General features: G+C 46.0%; 1 protein-coding gene across 4 annotated transcripts in view; it reads right to left on the reverse strand.

Moving 5' to 3' along the window:
* The window catches only part of macrod2 (mono-ADP ribosylhydrolase 2), a 444,340-nt gene that overhangs the window by 317,294 nt on the left and 104,957 nt on the right, over positions 1 to 22,089 (reverse strand). For all 4 annotated transcript variants that reach the window (XM_080848946.1, XM_080848947.1, XM_080848948.1 and 1 more), the window contains exon 4: positions 1,764 to 1,793. In XM_080848946.1, the coding sequence (XP_080705072.1) occupies positions 1,764 to 1,793 (30 nt within the window). The remainder of the gene's footprint in view (positions 1 to 1,763; positions 1,794 to 22,089) is intronic.

A 22,089-nucleotide genomic window follows, 5' to 3' on the forward strand; every position in this document is an offset into this window, starting at 1 on the left:
TATGGAGACATATTTCAGGCACAGATATTGCCTGCGAGAACTTGCATGTGAATTCTTGTGTAGTAGACCATGTTAGGATAAGTGTGTGTGTGTGTGTGTGTGTGTGTGTGTGTGTGTGTCTTCTGAAATCAATCAGGCACACACAAATGTTTGTTAAGACAAACCCTTAGGGAGGTACGAAATGCACACCTGGCTTGTAGTATGGGGTTCAAGGAACAGTCAGTTTGTCGGTTTCTAAAATAACTGATCTGTCACATCTGTCACATCTAGCAGAGTTCGGCTGCAATTAAAATTTGTGGTAATTGCCAATTTAGGCTATGTATTAAAAGAATATGAGTTAACAGAATATACAATTATGTGTAGACTATATAGGATATAAGATGTTACTTGACAGCAGGTTTACTACGAGATAGCATCTTGAAACAAAGACCTACTATCTTGAAATAACAACTTCATATCTTGATATAACAAGATACCATCTTGAAAAAATGACTTATTATCATGAAATAACTAGATAAAAAAAATGATCTCATTACTGTTAGAATTCATCACGTGCAGTTCAGGGCTACCGTAGAGGGGCTCAGGGCTAGTTACTGATAAAGATCATGTCTGAAAACCTCATTGCTACAAAGGCCTTAAGCCTTGACCAGAGATCAGATGAGAGGCGAAAACCACTTGGTGGAGTGTGATTTGATATGGGCAAGAGTGTCAGAACTCTTAATTGCCTTCTCACATTCAGGGAGAAAGGAGAAATATGAACACTGAGCTGGAAGATTGGGATTCATGATGGGGAAGAGGAGAGAGAGAGAGAAGCCCTGGTCACTCCACAGCACAGATGGATAAACAAAGGATTGGGTGGCTGAGGAGAATAAAAATGACCCATTTTCATTATCTCAAGGCTCCGGAGTGTCATCAAATGTGCTGTGCGCCCCGAATCCAAAATCCGCTGAATAATTGGGTTGATTTTTTTTCCCCTTTTGCCCCCCACCTCCCTTTGTCTGCTTCATTCCACCACCGCCCCCAACCCCTGTGTTTCACCACTGCTCTGTGGAATGATTATTTCAATCATGTCAGCGAGTATGCACGAAAAAAAGAAAAGAAAAACGGAGAAAAAAACTGAAAAGAAATGCAAAAAGAGAGGATCTGTGAGGAGGACGGGCGGCGGGGAGGGAGGAGAGCTGCTCAGCTCAGCTCAACTCCGCTCCGCTTGTCGTCTCGGCCGCACAGATATCCCAGACATGGCTGGGCGCCTCCGATCCCCGTCCAGCCGCGACTGACGCAAACCCGCTCCGACAGGGCCGGCAAAGTCACGGCCCACGATTCGGACGTGACACGCTCTGGTGGGGGCCGATGGAAAGGCGTGCATTCAGACACATCAGGCAGCGTGAAGCCGGCCCAGCCAGACTCCCAAAGATGAAGGCAAGGCACTGAAGGAGGAGAGTCTGAGTATCGACATGCGCTACATGCATCCTGGAGTGTTAAAGGACACAAATACATCACACTCACACACATACAGGCGAGCAGAACAGAAAGGTGGGGGGGGGGGGGGAGAGACGCGGGGGGGGGAGAGAAAGAGATAGAGAGAGACAGAGAGGAGAGCGGAGTTGGAGAGAGAGAGAGTGAGAGTGAAAGAATGAATGAGGAAGGAGGAAAGTATGATAGATAGATCAAGGAAACACTCAAAGAGTGACAGAGCAAAGGGAAAAAAGCGCACTCAGAGCAAGAAAGAATTTCCAGAAACAAACAAGAGATATGAGACTTACCTCCTCCACCACCCAGCAGACTGTGGTTTGCTGTGGGAGAGAAAGAGAGGGAAAAAAAAGATCAGTCAATGATTCAAGGCTGTTTGGAAAGAAACTGATACTAAGCTTTAGCAAGGGCACCACTTCACTTGCCAATTCCTGCAGAATGTGTTACACAGAAAAGTCAAGCAGGCATAACAAATAAATGATATATTTACACAGCTCGGTTTTTTGCTCTTGTTGCCACAGAGGCAACAGCTGTGATCAATAAGCATGCCACCATATCACAGAACAGCTATCATTACACCAGTGGAACCTTCTTTTTCAGCTCTGGGGGCCTGTGTGGCAGGCTGTCTAGTGTTAGCTGTCAGTGTTGAGTGTGATGCATTAAGTGTCTGGCTAGTGAGTGGGAGCGGTGACTGAGCAGCCTAAACATCTCTTTGATGGTGTGCTTCAGATCCCTGGTGGCTGAGCTGAGAGGCCTGGGCTTGCAGTCTGAGCACTCAAACACATCCACACTCATGTACACACACACACACACACACACACACACACACACACACACACACACACACACACACACACACACAGACTTCATCTCACTGTCATACACATTCGAACGCACACATACACACCCCCCCTCCCCACACACTGGCCCACCCAACACACACACACACAAACACTGAGATAAAGTGTCTAAAAACAGCTTAACAAAGTAGGCCTGTGTTGTTGCGTTCTCTGATATGACAATCAGCCCTTACAAACACTCATTAATTATCCAAAGCTTTGGCCGTCTGAGCCCCCTGACTCCTACAACCTCCAGAGCTGCGCTTGTCCAGCCCGCACCAGTTCATCCAGAGGAAACGCTGAGGTAAGGAGTTCGCTGACTGCTTAAGGGAACTACTTTTAAAATATGAGCGCAGATTCGTCTGTTCCCCGTTTAGCGTTAGCCGAGTGTTGTCTCCGAACAGGAGAGGAAAGATTAGCGGGGATTAAAAAGCCCCCATTAATTTGGGCGCACTGAAAAATGAAGTGGGCAGGAGCAGCTTGAGGTGCAGTTCAGAGAGAGGGCACAAGAGAGCTTCAGATCCATCAGCTTCCTCATTTTCAGCCACTTGATAGGAAACTCTACTTAAACAGCTAAAAACACAGACACCATACCTGTGTCTCTGAAAGAGCTTTGATTAGGACATAACTGATACGGGGGGGGGGGAGAGAGGATCATGGGTACCTCCTTTGTATCAAACACACAGACTGTAGGCTTTAAACAAAAGAAAATGCTGAAGTATGTGTTGGATAGCACTCCGTTTCCACACCTTTCTACCAGACCATTGTGCGAAAGCCAAACACACGCGCTCGTCTATGTGAGGGCCTAGTGGACAAAGAGAGCTGTCTGTTGATAGAATGCGCATTTCATCGGGCTGCCTTTGTTACGCCGACACTAAAAACAGAGCAAGACAAACAGGCGTAAAAATGATCTGCTGGTGTTTTTAGTCAATCACTGCTGCTTTTTCAGTGATGAAAGAGGCGCTATGTTGACCTTGTGATGTATATTCACAGTAATGGCTAGGCTCTGTGCAGCTTAGAGAAGCAAAACAACTCCAACTCATATATGCAGCTAGGTCACATTAAACGAATCTGACAGCAAATCTGACAAGATGCATAAAACTGCAGCATCTGCCTTAGGTGTGCGTGTGTGTGCGTGTGTGTGTGTGTGTGTGTGTGTGTGTGTGTGTGTGTGTGCGTGTGTGAGTGTGTGTCTTCTCCTAATCTGTGCCAGGAATTACAATGATTGGCAACTGTAGATAAAGAGTGATGGTGGTCCTGTAAAAACTGTTCAGGATCAGGAGCTAGTAAGGTATTTGGTCAAAAATGCGGGACCAGCATCCAGAAGAGTTCTGCATCAAAGTACCTGTATTGAAATCTCCTCCCCAGCTAATCAGGCTGCTGTTTCTTCCAATCAACACTCTCTAAGTGACAGAATTGTTTTTAATCAACGGTGGTGGCAAAGGTTTGGTCGTTTGATCTGGCATTATCTGAATGCAATCTAGAAGCACCTCAAATTAAATTATTAATGGCCACAGTGAGCTCTTTTACATGGAGCGGTGTTGCCATCCTGTTATTGAAATATGAAAAGAGCTGAGGTCTAATTATCTCCCATTATGGAAATCGCCTTCATTTATTCTACGGCTAATCGGGGAAGAAGTCACGGGAGCTAATCAATTTGCTCCCATTCTGATGCTGAGGGAAATGTCAGGGTCCAAACAATGAAGAACACACACTTCCTCATGCTCTCCATCTGCTTGTCTCTCTGATACACTCGTTCTTTCTTTTATTCTTTTTTTCACTCTTTCTTTCTCACATGCGCTCTCTATGCCTGTTATTTTCTATCCCCTCGCTGAGGGGACTGTTTCAAAGCTGTGTTTCTAGAGAGGCAGAAAGAAAACAAACAAAAAAAAAGATTATGTCAGGTTTTTCTACCTCTTCTTCTAGGGATGCATCGATACCAATCCCTGTATCGGGCCGATACTGTGCTCATATATTTGTACCCGTACTCATAAAAATTCTCCAGTAGCACTTCATGGCAACATTATGTTAAACTCAAGGATGGGGTCAGTTCCGTTATTTTTTGCCTACCAAAAACAGCTGCTAGCAGGATTTTATGACCGTCTGCCATTTTTTGCTGCTTTATCAGACTTGCTTACCACAGAACACCAGCATAGACAAATTATTAAGCACTCCTATTGGTGCCCAGTATCGGCAAGTATACAGATGTAAGTTCTTGTACTCGGTCTAAAAAAAAACATTGCGGCATCCCTATCTTCTCTGTTCTTTGAAAACATTTTTCATGAAGTTTATCACATGGAAAATATCTTCTCTCCCCCTGCCCCTTTTTTTTCCATAAGGGTGCACAGGGCGTCTTATGTACACACCACTTAGAGGGGAAAAAAGAAACCTGTTACCTTCACGGCGAGAGAAACGAGCCCCCATCCGCTGCAGATATCAAGGGAGATATTAAACTCCCTCAAAATGGATGGGGAGCCACCCCTACGTTCCCTGATCAAGAGGTGCCGAGAACGAAACAAATGAGAAACAGCTGCGCATATAGAAAAAAAGTGGCAATCTTTCATACGCACGGAACAATCATATACCGTGCACTGGTGGGGGAGGGGGGGTCACGTGGGCTGGAGAGTGAGGTGGAACTGGCCTCTTTTAGGCCTGATTCAAGCTGACGGGCTCCCAGTGCAGGGGCCATATTAATCCAAATAAAGGCCCATATTAGGCCAGGTTTGTGCCTGAGATGCATATTTGATTGAGAGTATTAATCATATTCCCCTAACCTCCCCCCCCCCCCTGTCTGAGGCTGGAGCCACGTGTGGAAGCGGAGATGGAGGCCTGGGCTGGGAGTGGAGTGGAGGCCAGGGCAAGAGAGAGAGAGAGAGAGGCTCTGCTTATGGGAGAGTGCACCAAAAGCAGCGTCTGTGAGCAGGAGCCAGCAGCTAGGAGGAAGCAGGAGCCAGAAACCTGTGCCGTAAACGGGCCCATTATCTCACACAGAGCCTCTGCTGTCACAGACACCGGCCTTCGGGAGCCAATGGATGTTTTGTTCTGACTGTGGAGTGTTTAGGCGAGAGGCACATCCGGCTGCTGCCACCGAGGACAAGAGGCAGAGGCAGAACACAAAAAAGAGAGAAGAGGAGGGGGAAAGAAACAATATCCTCTCCTGTTTCTATGCCTGCCAGCCCCTTTCCTTGGGACGTCTTCCAATCAAAACCATCCAAGGAGAATAAACACAAACACACAAAAGCAGCTGAACAGAACCTCTAACAACAGCACTAGACACTAGAGCGGCACTCCAGCAAAAAGCCTGCTCTGTAGGCCTCATTCAACAGTACCCCTATCTCTTGTCACAAGCACTGTTTCCTCCAACTGTACTAATGGCCTGATCTGGCTGGAGGGCAGCGTGTTCCAGTGGGACTCGGGAGTGGATGACTACTCTGCCTTTTATTAGACAAACAGACCTGCACTCCGCCAAACACAACCCCCCCCCCCCCCCCCATACACACACACGGCTGCAGGCAACCCCTGCCACACTCCAGCACTCCGGCCACAACAGCCTCACAGGAAACGGAGGATGAATTGGTTCCTATGTCATTCGAGGCTTCCCTGTCCAGCGGAGAGAGCTGTCCACAGCTGATAAGGCAGCAGGATGGGGCTCATCTCACAGGCATGTGCTGGGACGCCTGGCAGGGGAATGCCTTCCACCGCTGGGGTCATAAATCATTGCGTTGCCTTGCGGTTTCCTTCCTCCTAGGGATGGCCTTGCCAGTTTGTTAGGATACTCAGCAGTGAGCGCCAGCAGGTTCGTAAATCCTCCAAACGGCAGCAGCAGCCACCACGACCAGACAGAGAAGCCCCTCGTCGTTAGTGAGGTGTCAGCCTGGAGTGAGTGAAGTCACGCCTGGCTTCTGCCAGGGACCTTTCAAATTCCTGCCGACTCTCTCCTCACCCTTTGAACTCACCCATGACACACAGAACTTAAGAGCCACTCTGTGTGTTTTGGTTGTGTTACATCCCCCTCCTTCACACACACACACACAGACACACAGACCCACAGACACACAAACACACAAACACACAAACACACAAACACACACACACAACCTTGTCAAATGCACAGGCAAAAAAGCACATCCTCTTTCAAGAAATCCAAGGGTGCAAATTCGTAAAACTCATCTGGAAAACTAAAGGGAGTCGAGCTCTTGCATCCTGCAACAACTTCTGGCTCATAGCAGACAGACCCAGGCCTGGCTGGAAGCGGTCTGATTGGAGCTTCTAGTTTGTTTTGTGTGGAGCACTGAGCAGTTCCAGGTCAAGAAGCAGTGTGTGTGTATAACATGAGCATGGGGCCCCGATCACACAGCTGACTGAGAGGGTGCCAAGGCGTAGCCTGTGTTAGCCCAGAGGCGGGTAAACAAGCACTGGCACCACGTTCCCGCTCTCTGCCATCAGAAAGTCGAGCCCAAACCTTCAGCTAAACGCTCGGCTGGCCCAGCCATGAAATTGCTACAGCGCCAGGGCGTTGCGATTTCTGCTCTGGTTTGACACAGCAAAGTCAATTAGGCAACACATCTTTCCCTCAAGTACTCACTGTTTTACCACTGACAGAGGAGAAATCAGAAAAAGGAACAAGGAATTTAGCTTCTTTTGACATTCTATCCAACTAAATTATAGGTAATGGGTCACTCTTTTAACTTTGCTTCTAAAGACTAAGCTCTTTAGAGAAGGTTGCCAAGGTCCCCAGCTGAGAGGAGCAGTTCGCTGAAGCGGGGAGAGGTATTTGATAGTCATTAGACGTTATTCCTCTTAGTGTTGGGCCCAGTCATGGCTATGTCAAATTCTGTGGTTCAACTATCCAGCAGAGTGGAAAGAACCCGTCTGAATTCTCAGAGCTGGGAAAACCGAGCCCCCGCCTCAAACACTCCAGTGCTTTGCTTTCCAGTCCAGAAGTCAGCTTAACAAGCTCCACCAATCAGCCTGAACACCGGCTTCATCATCAGTACAGTAAGCAATGGTTATGACTGGGTGCACATTCTTCATCTTTCACACACACGGATTCACACACACACTCAGATGCACACACACACACACACACACAGACACTCACAGAGATGAACACATACACAGAGAGAGATAGAGAGAGAGAAACTCTCTCTCTCTTTCTCTCTCTCTCTCACACACACACACACACACCACAAAGCCACGGAGGGCTGAGAATATTGTTGAGAGCACATCACATGTGTGAAGAGCTCAGCATTAAATTGAAGTCTTGTGGGTAATGATAAGGCCTCTTTTATTAGCTGCGGAAAAGTGGCACGAACGGAACTGCGGCTTACACAACCCTTTTGCCTGTGGATGAGAGTGGGAGAGAGGCTGTATTTCTTATTTGCAGCACATTAAAAATACATGCGTTTTTCTTTTTTTTCCCACACCCCCTTGGCTAGAGCAAAGGGTAGCGTGATTACTTTGCTCATGTATTTTATGCTTTATTGCAAGGAGTACTCCCAGGGTAGCCTGGCTCCGTCCTCCTACTGGTCACAGCTCAGTTTTCACTGGCGTTATGGTCTGGAAACTCTCCTGCAAGATGGCAGGGCCATTCTGAGTGGCCTCCAATCAGCGACCACTGGGGGTGGCTAAGTGCAATGACGTTGAAGTGAAGTGTTTGTTTCAAAAGTAGTTACAGCAACGGTCGGCAGAAGACGAAGCCATACCAAAACTTGTAGCAACGCTAGCAAACATTGAAGAATTCAAGCCGGAGCAAGAAGAATGTGTAATGTATTAATCAAGGGCAAAGACATTGTTTATTTACCACCAACAGGGTTTGTGAAAAGGACAATATACAAGCTTGGATGTAGGAGGTAACGGTATAGCAATCCCATAGTGTTCAATGCCGACTGGTTAAAGGCTGGTCCAATGGTTGAAAATGGGCCCTGAAGTCTGTGCCCATGAGGACGCCACGACTGGAAACGACCTATCAACTCACATAGTTATACCAGGCTACTCCCAGAATCTATACTGGACTTAAAACATGATCGTCAGTATAGCAATCTGCTGAGCGGCACACCTGAAATGCAACACAAACAGCCTCTTCACACCACTTATGATAAAGAAGAGGGGGAGGGGTATGAAGGAGACACACACACACACACACACACACACACACACACACACACACACACACACACACACACACACACACACACACAGACCTCCTGACAAACATCAAAAACATACAACATACACTAGAAAGAAAAACCCCACCGTCTGGTCTCTGCCATCCGTCTTCATGACGTGACATGTTAGTAGCACTGTGATGATCACTCAAAGCGTCTTTCTCCCCTTCAACCTCCGTCTCAAGCAGCAAACAACAGATGCCTATCCCCAGCCAGCGTTTCCATTGTAATTACGAGATGACCTTCAAATCTACATTAATGAGCCGAGAATAGAAACTCACTTTCATCGGGTTCAGTTTTCATGCTTTGCTTTTATCTAACAAGGTCACCTTTTGCGCACTTGTTCCCAAAGAAACACACACATTCCTCTTCATAAATACACAAAGCAGCCCAGTTGCATCTGTTCAACGAAAACAGCATACAAACAGAGCTCTGTGCCAAGTTATTGTGTAGAGAAATACCCCTATTCTCTACAGGCCATTTCTCATTTAAGTGGCTTGTAAAAGTCTTCACAATGGAATATGAAGACACGTTAGCAGGAAATGAATTAGCATAGCGGTGGGACGAGTCTAAAATGGAAGCAAGCAAAACAGGATTTATTTAATGAAAGACAGCGTGGCCCCTATGTTTCATTTAAATCACAAATTTGGTGAAACTTGTCGAGAGACACTTAGAGTGGCCCTGCGCATGCAATTCATTTGCACTTTTCATATCAAAAGAGGGAGACAGAAAACAAGTTGCATAATTCATGGATTTAACAACATTCGTGCCATTTTCTAACTCCATCAGTTTCACTTTGAAGGACATTTGAAGAGGGAATTTAGCCGGCTGAGAGCATGAATAAGGAAGGCTTGGACTCCCTCAGACAGTCCCCTTTTTCACCTCCCAGCATTCCTTCACCATCCGTCTCTTGAGAAGAAGCCACAGAGTCATCCAGTGCCTTCTCCTTCTCCACTCTCATTAAATCAGTGTAGACACACTAAAGAACTCAGTGAATCTGCCTCCTCCGGTGAGGAAAATCATAACCACGTTCTCCAGTAGTAGTTGTCAAGAGCCCTCTGTATTTGTGGGTGATTAAGTGACAGTGATAACAGACAGGTTGCTGTGACTGTATAATGCACTAATGCTTTTGCTAGAGAATAATGTTACCCAAGGCTCAAAACTCAAACACAAACAAATATGCACACACACACACACACACACACACACACACACACACACACACACACACACACACACACACACACACACACACACACACACACACACACACACACACACACACACTTCCTTCAAAATTCATTGTAAGTGCAGAGCACTGCACTGTTGCCAATAAAATGGAAAAGGGGAATGAAACCACATTTCTCAGGGCTGCATAATTTCAGCCGAGATGCCCCATCTGTGGCCACCACAGGAGCTGCTAATGGGACCCGCGGCATATATGTATCCCTGATGTGCACCGTCCCGCTCCCACTCACCACCCTCCCCTCACCGGCTAATCCAGTCTATTCCCTGCTGGTGATAGGGTGGCTCATATGGTAAAGACCGCGAGCATGCATCTGCTGAGCCTTCACAGCCCGGTGCTTCAGCTAGCTACCCTGCGGGCAGGCAGCACTTCCACTGTATCCAATATAACACGGTTGAGATTTCTCCAGAAGAGACCCGGGACACCATTAAATTGGAGATCCTCTACTGCCAGAGTGTGTTTTCAGGAGAAAGTTTTTTTTTGAGGGGGGAGGGGGGGTCATCATTGCCACTGCAGGAACTTGGGGAAGTTTTGCATTACTAGCTCTCACCCTGGTCTAAGGACAGTGAAGGCCATTTCAGCTCACCTGCTCTTTCTTAAACAACCATGGAGGTAATATTGTAGACAGAGCCAGTGCTAGAAACTAAACAAATATTGACATCCAATCATGCAAGATCCACAAATGTAGCAATGTAGCAACAATCCTCCAGTCCTCCAGGATAGGTTGTAGATCACAACTGCTGTACATAAAACCCTGACTGCCGTCATATTTGACATTAACGTATCCCATTAACACAGCTAGCAGAGCGTTCTCTGGCAACCATCCTGAATAAAACGCTTCAGAAACCATTTAAGGATGAGTTGATATGGACAGGCTGGGTGGATAGTTATTTCTCCCATTCTTTCACATATCCAGTGGGTTGCAGATGAAGATAATGAAATCGCCTGCTGAGAAATAGACTAAGGCCTTTTTTTGTGAAGGTATAAAACCTATTCTCAACCCACGCCACAGCTTCTGCTTCCTACAGAACCGTGGGAAAGTAAAAAATGTACAGACAGAAATCGCACAAACTTCAAATGGAAACGCAGTGAAACACATTCACCCCTGCTATTCTTACTTTAACACTTTTGCTGTGAAACGACTCGACTTTCTGCAGCACGGGCCAGCGGAGCGCTGACCACACCAGGCTTTCTCTTCTGACCGCCGTCTCTCGGGTTAACTCTCATGGCGAAGCAGTCACACTTCCATTACTCGCTCGTTTTTGCTTCCCCTACCCCCGTCAGATTTCATTTCCAGCGCAATGACCATATAATTAATACAAGCCCAGAACAATGCTTCTTCCTCCTACCTGTGTCAGACCACATCCAAAGAGTACTTTTTAACTCTTTTCTAGCACGAGGAGGTAACACTGTTGTAACTTCAGAATTTTTACATTTGTTCACAGAAGGAGGGAAGAAAATGTGATCATCCTGTCTGTCGCAAATTGATTCAGCACACAGTTCAGGTCCTGGGCGTTTATGAGTATTGATGGCCCCACATTGTCCACTTGAGTGCAATGTGGAATAGATGTGGGGGGGGGATAATGAGGTCTTCATGAACGCTGAATGCAGCAAGTGCAGGAGAGATATTTCCCCTACACTCAGCATCCACGGAGGCCAGAAATCATCCATGAGTATCGGCGCTGGCGTCTTAAAGGCTAAGCCCCAGCATTCCTTTTACATTCCAAACCCTGACTGACGGGCCATGGACGTCAGCCGAATCGCTTTACCCAATCTGACAATAACCCGCTGAGCATCACGCCAAACACCTCTGGTAGTACAATGCTACTCATGCTTGGCAGGCCTCTCCCCTCAGTTATCATGGAGCTGGCTGGTTTGGGGAACACATGGCTAGAAAATGAGGCCTGTTGGAAAGGCCCACTGTGTGGACACAATGAAAAGGAAGCTAGAGGGGGGTCTTGGGGAAGAGTGAGTCACAATCGCTTTGCCTGACAAATAATCTGCCTGACAAATAATCATGCAAGCATGAAACACACTATGTATAAAAGAGGGCCATTGTGCCAGTTTTCGATCAAATTGTAAGGCATCTGCTTTGAAAGAAGCGTGTTTGATTCTCTGAGAATGCGAAAGGGGGAGGCTTATAGATCTTTAAGGAAACTCTGGACCTACATGAGGAAACTATAGGTGCAGTGGGCAAATATCACCTGCCAGCCTCCAAGTATTGTGAAAGTGAACCATACAACCTTTTTTTAGCTGCCACATTTTGTCAGTGATTATGTGGGCTGACATAATTATGGTGATCACAACAGCCTATTACTAATCATTACAGGCTCAGACTAGAATAGAGCAGCTATACATCATGGCCAGCTGGACATTGATAATTACCATAGGAAATGCACGTTTATACTTGTCATAATATAATGGTAAACTAACAGCAACTTTAAAGGAAAGTGTTTGGCAACACTATTAATATTGTGCAGCACCAGTGCCAAGATTCCTGGAACATGTATGATATCTATACATGGTACTATATTACAAGGGTTATATAGTATTTAGGTTATGAAAGAAATGATTAAACAAGGTTATATGGTACTATATTACCACGGCTATATGGTACTATATTACTAAGGTCTGCGTTTATACCTCTTACAAAAAAAAAACAACCTTGCTCCTTAAAATACAATTGATTTTGTAGTGTTTTTTCTTACAATACTCTGCAGTCATTCTTATAGTCTCCTTTTCATTTCTATGTTTCCTTGAATTTCTGTCTGACAGACAAGGCCAGAGGAGTGAGTTGTGGCGTGTTGACGAGTGAGTTAGCACGTGGACAAGTTAGTTAGTGTGTAGAGGAGTGATTTGACAGCCTAGGAGATGACAGGCAAGAAGGAGACTGGGGAGGCCTTAGTAAAGGCTATCAGGCTGAGTATTAACAGGCACATTTAAATAGGCATTGAATTTCAAACACTGGCAAAAGGATGCTTGTAGCATGAAGATACCGAGCACCACATTCAGTCCCACTGAAGTCTGTGCACGGCGAGCACAGTTGATTTCTGATGATGTGTGTTTTGACAATCACCTGCACTGCTTTCCACAGTAACCCCAGCCAGGGAAATGGAGCATGCGGCATGATTCAGAATGTGATCAGGTGAGAAGCTTTTTTTATTCCATCCTGACAGTAATGTAACATGACATGCATAAAATTCAAAAATATTAATGTTCCTCATTTTTCACCGACTTGCTTCCTATCCACAGGTCTGCTCCAGTCATTGGAGCTTGTCGGTGGAGTGGCTACAGCGGACTTCTGTTGATATGTTTACCATCCATGTCCTCAAGGATTTGCCATGAGTGGAATCCATTTTGTAGCTGTTTTACATCTTTTTTTGTGCTCTGTTCTCTTTCCTAGAGCATCTTTTGCAGAGGAAATCTATTGTTAGAGGGGCTGTGTGTGTGTGGTGATCAGCAATTTCATTTGCTCTAAACAATAAAACATGAAATGGGATAAAAGAAACTTAGTCTCTCTCTCAGACTCACACACACACACACACACACACACACACACACACACACAGACACACAGAGCTCTGTGCATAGGTAAGGTAGAAGAGGAACAATTTACCCTAGCTTCCAAAATATTTCCCTAGCAAAAGAGAGGTTGGCAGAGCAATGGATAATTGTCTCAGCAGCCTTTTGTTTCTGTATATCCCCCTCACAAACACACACACACACACCACAGATGCCCCAGCCAGCCGATTACCAGACACACACACACAGACAGACACACACCACACACTGCTTACGCCCAAGAACATTGCTTCCGGTGGTGACAAGAAAAGAATCGGGCTGAGAGATCAGGTAATAATGACGCTCGACAGCAAGCATTGCCCCCACAAACAAGACTCCCCGCTGCTTCAGCCCGCCCGCGAGTGCCGTGACAGCGCACCTCCTCGTTCAACCATTCCTGAAAACTCTCTTACACTCACACACACACACACACACACACACAAACGTGCACACACACACTCCCCCATTGCGTGCACCCGTGGAACAATGGCTGTTGTTCACCGACACATCTCCACCAGGGCTTTAAATAACACGTCGCTTCCGACGGTGTGTCGTCGCTTGTTACCACCTTTCATACCTGCATACCAAACAGTATCTGAGGGGGAGGTTGAGTGAAATTGTCAGGTTTAGACCTCCTGTGCAAAGATCTTTCAGCTTGTAAAAGAAAACAAAAAGTTAAACAGTGAGGTTGAGAGTGTGAGAGCATTGTTCTGGAGAAGTATCTTATCTGGCGCCTATCTGTGTGATGTCGCTTGACCTTTCAGTGCAAACACCACTCTAAACGTGCTACTGCCTAGTTCCTCGTGAGGTGTGATGACTGAAGACTTAAGACAGACTTGAGGCCGTTTTAAATGCACAGAGTTTTACAGCAAGAATCCGCTCAGTGTGTGCTAGTAGGTTCTTTCTCTTCGGGATTCAATTGCCCTTGTTGCTGCTTGACTTTGCGAGCGGGAGCAAACTTTCTTGTCATGCATCCATTCCTCTGTTAAATTGTCGTATAAATCATGGCCACTTGGATTGACGCTGGCATGAATAACCAAACATTCTCACCCCAGTTCCCTCCTGCTCCTTGATTAGATGTTTCCTGAAGCGAGAGAAAGAGAAAAAGAAACACGAGGAGAAGAAACGAGGGGGGAGAAAAAATCCAAATGATTCCCCCAGTGATTGGGTAAATAAGTAACTCTGCACTACTCTCACACCTCTGACAAAACGCTAATGGAGACATCTGGTAGATTCGAAAGGAGTGACACAACGTGTGGCCCATCCGAAGGCAACACGGAGTGAAAAAGAGAGAGTGAGAGAGAAAAAGAAAGAGAAAAGAGAAGGAGAGAGAAAGAGAGAAGAGAAAGAAAGAGAGGGAGAGAAATAGAGAAGAGAAGGAGAGAGAAAGAAAGAGAGAGAGATAAAGAGAAAGAGATCAAGAGAGAGCAAGTGAGAAAGACATAGAAAGAAAGAGAAGAGAAAAAGAGAGAAAGGGAGAACAGGAAGAGAGAGAGAGAAAAGATAGACGGGGAGAGAAAGAGAGAGAGATAAAGAGATGGAGAGAGAGAGAAAGAGATAGAGAGAGGGTGAAGCAGAAAAGCAGGGAGGCAGCCATCTCAACAGACGTGCTCAGGCACTGACTAACGACATGACTGGAGAATGGGCCAAGGAAGGGCCCTTCTCACTATTTTACTTCCTTTCTCACCTAAGCAAAACTGAACAGAGCTGCTGGCATCTCAAATCAGCTGAGAGTCCGGACTAATATTACACCTTTATGAAGCCACATTCTAGCTGTTTGATAACTAATTTCTCAGTGAAGCGTTCTTCTTGATCTGGCCAATTAAAAAACAGCAATCCAACCAGTGAGCGAAACAGAGCCATTAGCGACCACAAAAGGACTTTGGGATGCAATTTTTGCCAAGGTACACAAACACGCCACTCTAACCTTGCAGTTCAAGGGCAGGTGAATTTAAATGCATTGGGTGTCAGAGTATATCCTTTTTGAAGAATTTAACTGAACAGGCCATTCCAGTCGCAAACCAATCAGAGAATATGGGAGAAGGCCCAGTCTCCCCAAGCTACTCCCTCCTTGTTTGCAGCTTTCATTTGAAAAACGTTTTTTTCTCCTTGACACAGCGGAATAGAAGGCAGAAGGGTTCAGTCCAAGGAGGAGGCTGTTTAAAAAACACGAGCGCGCATACACACACACACACACACACACACACACACACTTTCAGCACATCCATTTAAATGAGGATATTTCATAGATAAGTAGAAAAGGTCCTGGGGATTTTCCAATCACTCCTTGCACCTGTGTCTCAGTCCGTTTCCAAGGTGACCCTCGTGCTAGGTCCTCACCTGACTTAAGGCCTTTGCCGATGCACACAGCATGGGGCCAAAAGATAATGTGGAAAGGGCCGGAAAGCTGGCAGAGGACGGACCGAAGAGCAGCTACGCGAAGCAACAGATGGGCGAAATGCATATGTGATTAAACCTCAACTCAATTAGGCCTGCGAGATGGATGGAGGCTTTGAGCAGAGACGGCATGCGCACAGGTAGACCAATTGGCGTTTACTTACATCTGGCTTATGATGGGTGTTGTTATTTTTGTTTGTTTTTGTTTTGTTTATTTTAACCTGACTGAGACTGCACATCATGGAAAAAGTCACCATCTGTTACACAATTTGCACAATGGGTGCCACTTGTGGACGTTTAAACCACTTTATGCTACAAACTTTAGAGCTCCAGCTGGACAGTGCCACACAGCACAGCTTCTTCCCCAATCACAACAGCAATAGAGGAACAATTCACCACATCCTTTGCATTTATGATGAAAATAACACAGTCTGGGACAGACGAGAGGCATGATTTATGCTGAAATATAAACATGGCTAACCCCAACTCATCAAATATTCAACATTCAATTTAAAAGCCATGGTGAAAGCCTGAGACATGATACAATCGCAGCCCTGTTGCTAAAATGGGATTTGGCGTCAGATTAACTTCACTAATGTATGTCTCCCCAAGTAGACTGAAAGAATGTGACACTGTCAGGATTATTAGGGGAACTTCAAAGGAGAAGGGCCTCAGCGATCATTAATGGAAGTTCTAATTACAGAGAAGCCACCAGTGCTCTCACGGCGTTCATCATTTATGAAGCAGGACTGCAGTTAAAACTGGCAAAGGCACTTAATTGGCTTATCTCAAATGAATACCACCAGCCCAATGCACTTGTGTGAGATGGAGCCAGACAGAGAGATAAAGACTCCGTTACTCAAATCTCTCTCTCCTTCCAGTCTCCTCTTCAACACCCACACTCTTATTTACACACTCGTGAATATATGCAGACAAGGCACGACAGCGAAGGGAAACATGCCAAAATATTAAGAGTGCCCCTCATTCTGACTTGCTTCCCATGCACACATAGACATGGACGTTAAAGAGAAACAACACTTTCAGGGGCACAAACACGGAGACAGCCACACCCTAACGGACACGCCAAATCACAGAGCTAAGCGTGACCCCTGCCCGAACGTAGCATGACACAAACACAAGACGTGAGCATAGCTTGGACATGCAAGACTAACTCAAACGCCCACCCTGTTCTTATCCTGCAGCATTTTTCAAACATGATTTCTCCAGGGTCCCTATATATACACACTTGCGATGTGCAGTCTTGAACTGAAACACCAAACAGTCGCACAACCTACATCTAATGATAAGGCCAGAGTGGCACACCCTGTTTCAGTTCATTTAGTTTTGTGAGGGAGAACCCTGCACACTCTCCCTCTCTTCCATTCTGTATGTTATGCAAACACAACCCTTAAGATGCCCTTCAAATCTTTCAGATCTAAACACGCCTCAGAACTGCAGTTGCCACCGAAACACAAGCCTGGTGCGTGCCATCCATATTTATCCTACACAACAACACTACAGGCCAAATGCCAGCACAGAAACACTGCCAGAACACAAAATGGGTACAAAAGCTCAGCCAATCAGATATCCCCCTGGACTTAAATATATGGTGCTTGTATGACAGTTGTAATATATTGGAGAGATTGACAGGATGTGTCCTTAGAGTCGAGTAGAAGGGGATGTGGTTTACTGTTCACTTCCTTTGTTAATTAGATTGGCTGGAGATCCGGGGTGGATGAGGATATTGTGGTCTGTTCTGATCCGAGATGCCTGAGTGAGTGTTGTGCAGTGTGTTGTATGATGCTCTGTGCTGCACAGGCCATTAAAACATGAACTTCATTAGAGATGTGGTTTTGGGCTGCCAGTCTAGCGCTGATGTCTCTTCCTGTCTGACGTCTCTGAAAGCTGCTTTAGGCGACATGAGCAAAGGACGATAGTCAGGAGAGGAGAGGAGAGGAGAAAGAGAGAATAGAAGGAGAAGAGGAGCGGACAACCTGCTCAAGTGGAACCAGACCGCAGACTGGAGGCAGGAAACTCGAGAGCCACGCAAGTTGTCTGGGATTAACCCCACCACGGCCTCTGCGTTTAAGTGAAACGGCTCGGCCTGAATTCACCAAAACCCCCTCTGGTCATAAAACAACCCCATTTCCATCACAGCTAAAACTCTATAACATGTGCAACAACAACCACCAACACCACCAACACCAACCCCCTCAGCTCCACCCGTTGGAGGCCAGAAAACGCGGTGTGGGTCACGAAAACAAGCTCACCTCAGCTGTGCGAGTGACGGGATCAAATATCGCATGCCCATTTCATCTAATGGGGGAATAGAAGGCTCGCTCTATTGCCTCCACTGTTGGGAGTTCTCACAGGAACACATGGGCCTCTGCCCCTGTCCCTCACCGACACATAAAGACGTGTTGCCCCCCGAACCCCCAACCCAACACACCCCTGCCTGTCCTAGCCGAGGCTGTCTGGAGGCAAAAGCAGAAATGCTAGAGCTGTAGCAGTTTAAGACCCAACTTCCTGTGCCCACTCCAGAAAGGGAACCCATTCATTCTTCAATTTGACCTAATCAAGTTTGAATCGAATAACAGCTCCCATGTCAATCTCGGCCAGCACTTGTGTTGCAGATACGTAATCTCCAATCAGGTCCCTTGGTGATATTTAACGTATACATAAATAAAGGGATTGTCTCCTGAAATATATGATATGTCACCACTAGCCAGACATCAGGGATATGTTTCAGTCAGCCAGTCTAGACAGTCCACAGCATGCGAGTCAGGGATTTCTTCCTTTTTTTTCCCCGCTTGAATATTTGAGAAAACAATCTGACAGCAGTAACAATGTCTGTTCTACATTTGTATCGAACCAAAGGAAGTGGTCAGTCAAGCGCTACATGGATGCTCACAAAAATGCTGCAAAAATTAAAAAAAAGGCCCACTTACAAGTAGGTGCATTCAGATCTACAAACAAAATCAACTATAAAAGGTATAAAACTCTCCGTTTAATAAAACTACGGGCCTGCTTCTTTAAGAAGCATGAGTTTGGAGTGAATCATTAGCCCCGCTCTGTGAGGATTCCAGGACTTTATGGGGGGCTGATTGAGGGGAAGGAGGCATTTGAACGCTAACTGCCTACAGGAGACATGAGTGGAGTCCACGGTGTCTTTTGCTGCGTTAATGTAATCTATGATCTTTCCCTTTCCAATTAAAAGAAGAAACGGGCCCTGAACAGCTGGATGGGGAGGCCTCGCAGGAGCGTGCTAACCACGTTTAATTTCAGCAGTTCTCATTTACACACGGCATCTGTTTCAGCGTGTCCACAAAGGCTGCGCTTCCGCACATATGCGTACGCGCCACCGACCAACAGCGATGGCTGCCCCGAGCCATCTGGAGAGACCGTGCCTTGGACGCTCACAGGGCAGCAGGGAGGTCTGTCCAGTCCTGCTCACTTTCAGCATGTCCACATCTCTTTCCATAGCTGCTCTAGAGCAGGAAGTAGAGGAAGAGGAGGAGGAGAAGGTCACTCAGCACCCACGGCTGTTCATTATCAGGGAGAGGGCCATGTGCTTGCTCACGCCAGCTCTTCTCTTCGAATGTTCCGTCTATTACCAAGTGGCCCCCTCACCCCAGTCCTCCGCTCCGAAGCCACCGTTGCTACTGGGGGCCCGCGCTAAAGCAGCACCCCAAACCTCTGCCACCATTACCACGTCAAGGAGGTGACGTCCGATCAGACTTAATGTGCCGAAATTACACCGCCATGCTGGCCAACGAGCAATTACTGGCTCTCCACTGGAGCAATGAACACGGATCACTCTTTGTCTCCCTCTTCTTCCTCCCCCTCACGTAATTACATTCCTACGAGACTTTAAAAAAAAAAACCTGTTAGTGCACTTTTAAGAAAATGTGCGCAAGGGGTCACGAGAAATTGGAATCGCAGAGAGCCAACCACAGACCCCAGCTTTAAGGGGGTACGGCTCAGGATGCAGTCGTTGCTGTTTACATCATGTCACTCATGCCGTCTAAAAAACATGCCATCACCATAGCAACCCATATTTATTTTCTACCCGTCAGCACCGCTCTCTTAATTTCATCTCACATGGTCTCAGCAAAACTTCTATGAAATTATTCCTTATTAATCCTATTAAAGGATTATACTGATGCCGGACAAACATGGCAGAAAATAAAAATGTATTTCATCTACCACTCGGCTAATTTTACTTTATTTAACTCCAAGCGCAATAAACCAAGGCTCTGATGCAATGCTGTATTTCTGCGCTAAGCCTACTGTATGGAGTCGTCCTATAGGCCTCAAGTGTAAATAATCCTATAAGAATGTGGGCCTAAATGGTGGAGACTCTATTGCATCTCACGGGAGTTGTGCCACAGACTGGGGAGAGCCGGACCGCGGGGAGGCTTCTAAAGAGGAGGATGAAGAGCCCTGGCACACAGAGAGGAGTGTGGACCCTCTCCCTTCCCTGCCAGATTGAGCCTCTTCCTCCCCGAGGTGATAAACATCTCCCTCTGAACACAGACGCCCGCACGACAGGAAGCGACAGGGGAAACACAAACACACAGACACACACTCACACTCACACTCACACACACAGATTTATAGATCAAAACGCTAGAGTTTCACAAGCTCCCCTGCTTTTTTTTAAAGAAGCTGAAGAAAGACAGGCAGGTCTAACCTGGACTGCAACTCGGCCTCTCTGCACCACTCTCCTGTCTCCCCCTCATACACAGGCCCCTGCTGCTGAGGCAGTGCAGAGGCCGGTTCACCCCACAGCACTGCATGGGTGTGACACACAACACCCTAGAGGAGAGAAGCATGGCACCCAAAGTAATCATAACAATTACAAAACTAACATGATGAAAATGAGCACACATTCATATGACAACGTTATAATATATTTACACTGTGCCTGGTGTTAAAATGTTAGGATAGACAGGATAGGATGCATGTCTGTGTATGTGTGTGTGGGTGGTTGGGGTTTGCGTAGACGGACAAGTCACGTCCTGATTAGAATGTTCTCAAACACTCCAATACGGTCTGAGACAATCTGCTGCCAATTAGCAGGAAAGATTAATCCCTTCCACAGTAAAATGCACAGAATGTTAGCTGACTAGACACAACCGAAAAAAATGTCATTGACTAAAGTTACACGTTTAATTGAACAAAGCCCCTGCTACAGATGAAGCAAACGAACAGGGAGGTATAATCGCTTTGACAAACAAAAGAGGGTTGCTTTTAATTAATGACGAAGAGGAGGCTAAGGTTTTGGCTTCTCTTCTCCGTCAAGATGTCTCATTCTCTGTTATTCAGCATTTTTAGAAAAAATCCGTTTCAGGGATAAATTAATTACTTCTCAACCGAAGAAAGATCAAAAAGGAATCAAACTAGACAAAACTAGGACACCCTGGTAGGTTTACATGGGTACATGCTCAGAAACAAAAGTGCAATCACTCTGATATATATCCTGATGCTGTTTCACTCACCAGATAAACCAAGTCTAGCCTTTCCGATAGACCTGTGTACATCTGTGCCTTGTAGCGCTAAGATTCCCATTTGAAAGCCAACCTCTCACCCCATTGCACCGGAATGGAAAGCTGGAGATAAATCACATTTCCTATCGCACACCGAGAAAGGAGAAAATGAACAAGAAAGCAAAGTCCTTTCATCTTTATACTGGGTAAGACTAGCCTACAAAATTGCATTACTGATGCAGTAGCGTAGAAATAGAACCACAGTTGTTGTTTTTTTTTTCCTGTCAATTAAGCTATGCCATATCCTAAGTAACTATGGGGAGGGGGCTGTTGCAGTCAGTTGCAACAAATGCAGCAAATTATAGATATAGTATGGGCTCAAGCTAGGCAAACCAAGGATCCTTAGCAAGACTCTCTGAGACATAACCTATTAGAAGGGCAGGCCACTACTGGAGAATGCCAGCGGTTGAGTAAGTGTGGATTTATCTGACTCAACATTAAGTGTGGATTTATCTGACTGTCTGGCTGACTGACTCCAAGCTATGAGGAGCAGAGGCTGTTGCCAAAATATTCAAATAGAACCTGGGAGTTGGCCTAAAACAACATTAATCTGTACTAAATGGATTCTAAGAAGACACGCATCAAAATGAATCCCAAATTCATTGCCTTACTCAAACTGTTACAGTTAATTTGGGTCTGATGAAGCACCCTGGCTGAACGGAGAGACATGTTATGCTAAGGATGAGCAATGCTAAAAAAGGAGATGATGCACAGCTTGCATGTTTAGCCATGTTTTCACACGTTTATAAATATCACATACACTGTATCTCCACAAACCCTGGCAAAACTAATCCTTAACAGCGCAGCTGTGCTTGCTGTGAGTGTACAAACAAAAAGGTTCAAATATGCAGTTTCCGCTC

The sequence above is a fragment of the Sprattus sprattus genome (assembly GCF_963457725.1).
Source record: "Sprattus sprattus genome assembly, chromosome: 12".
Taxonomy (NCBI): domain Eukaryota; kingdom Metazoa; phylum Chordata; class Actinopteri; order Clupeiformes; family Clupeidae; genus Sprattus; species Sprattus sprattus.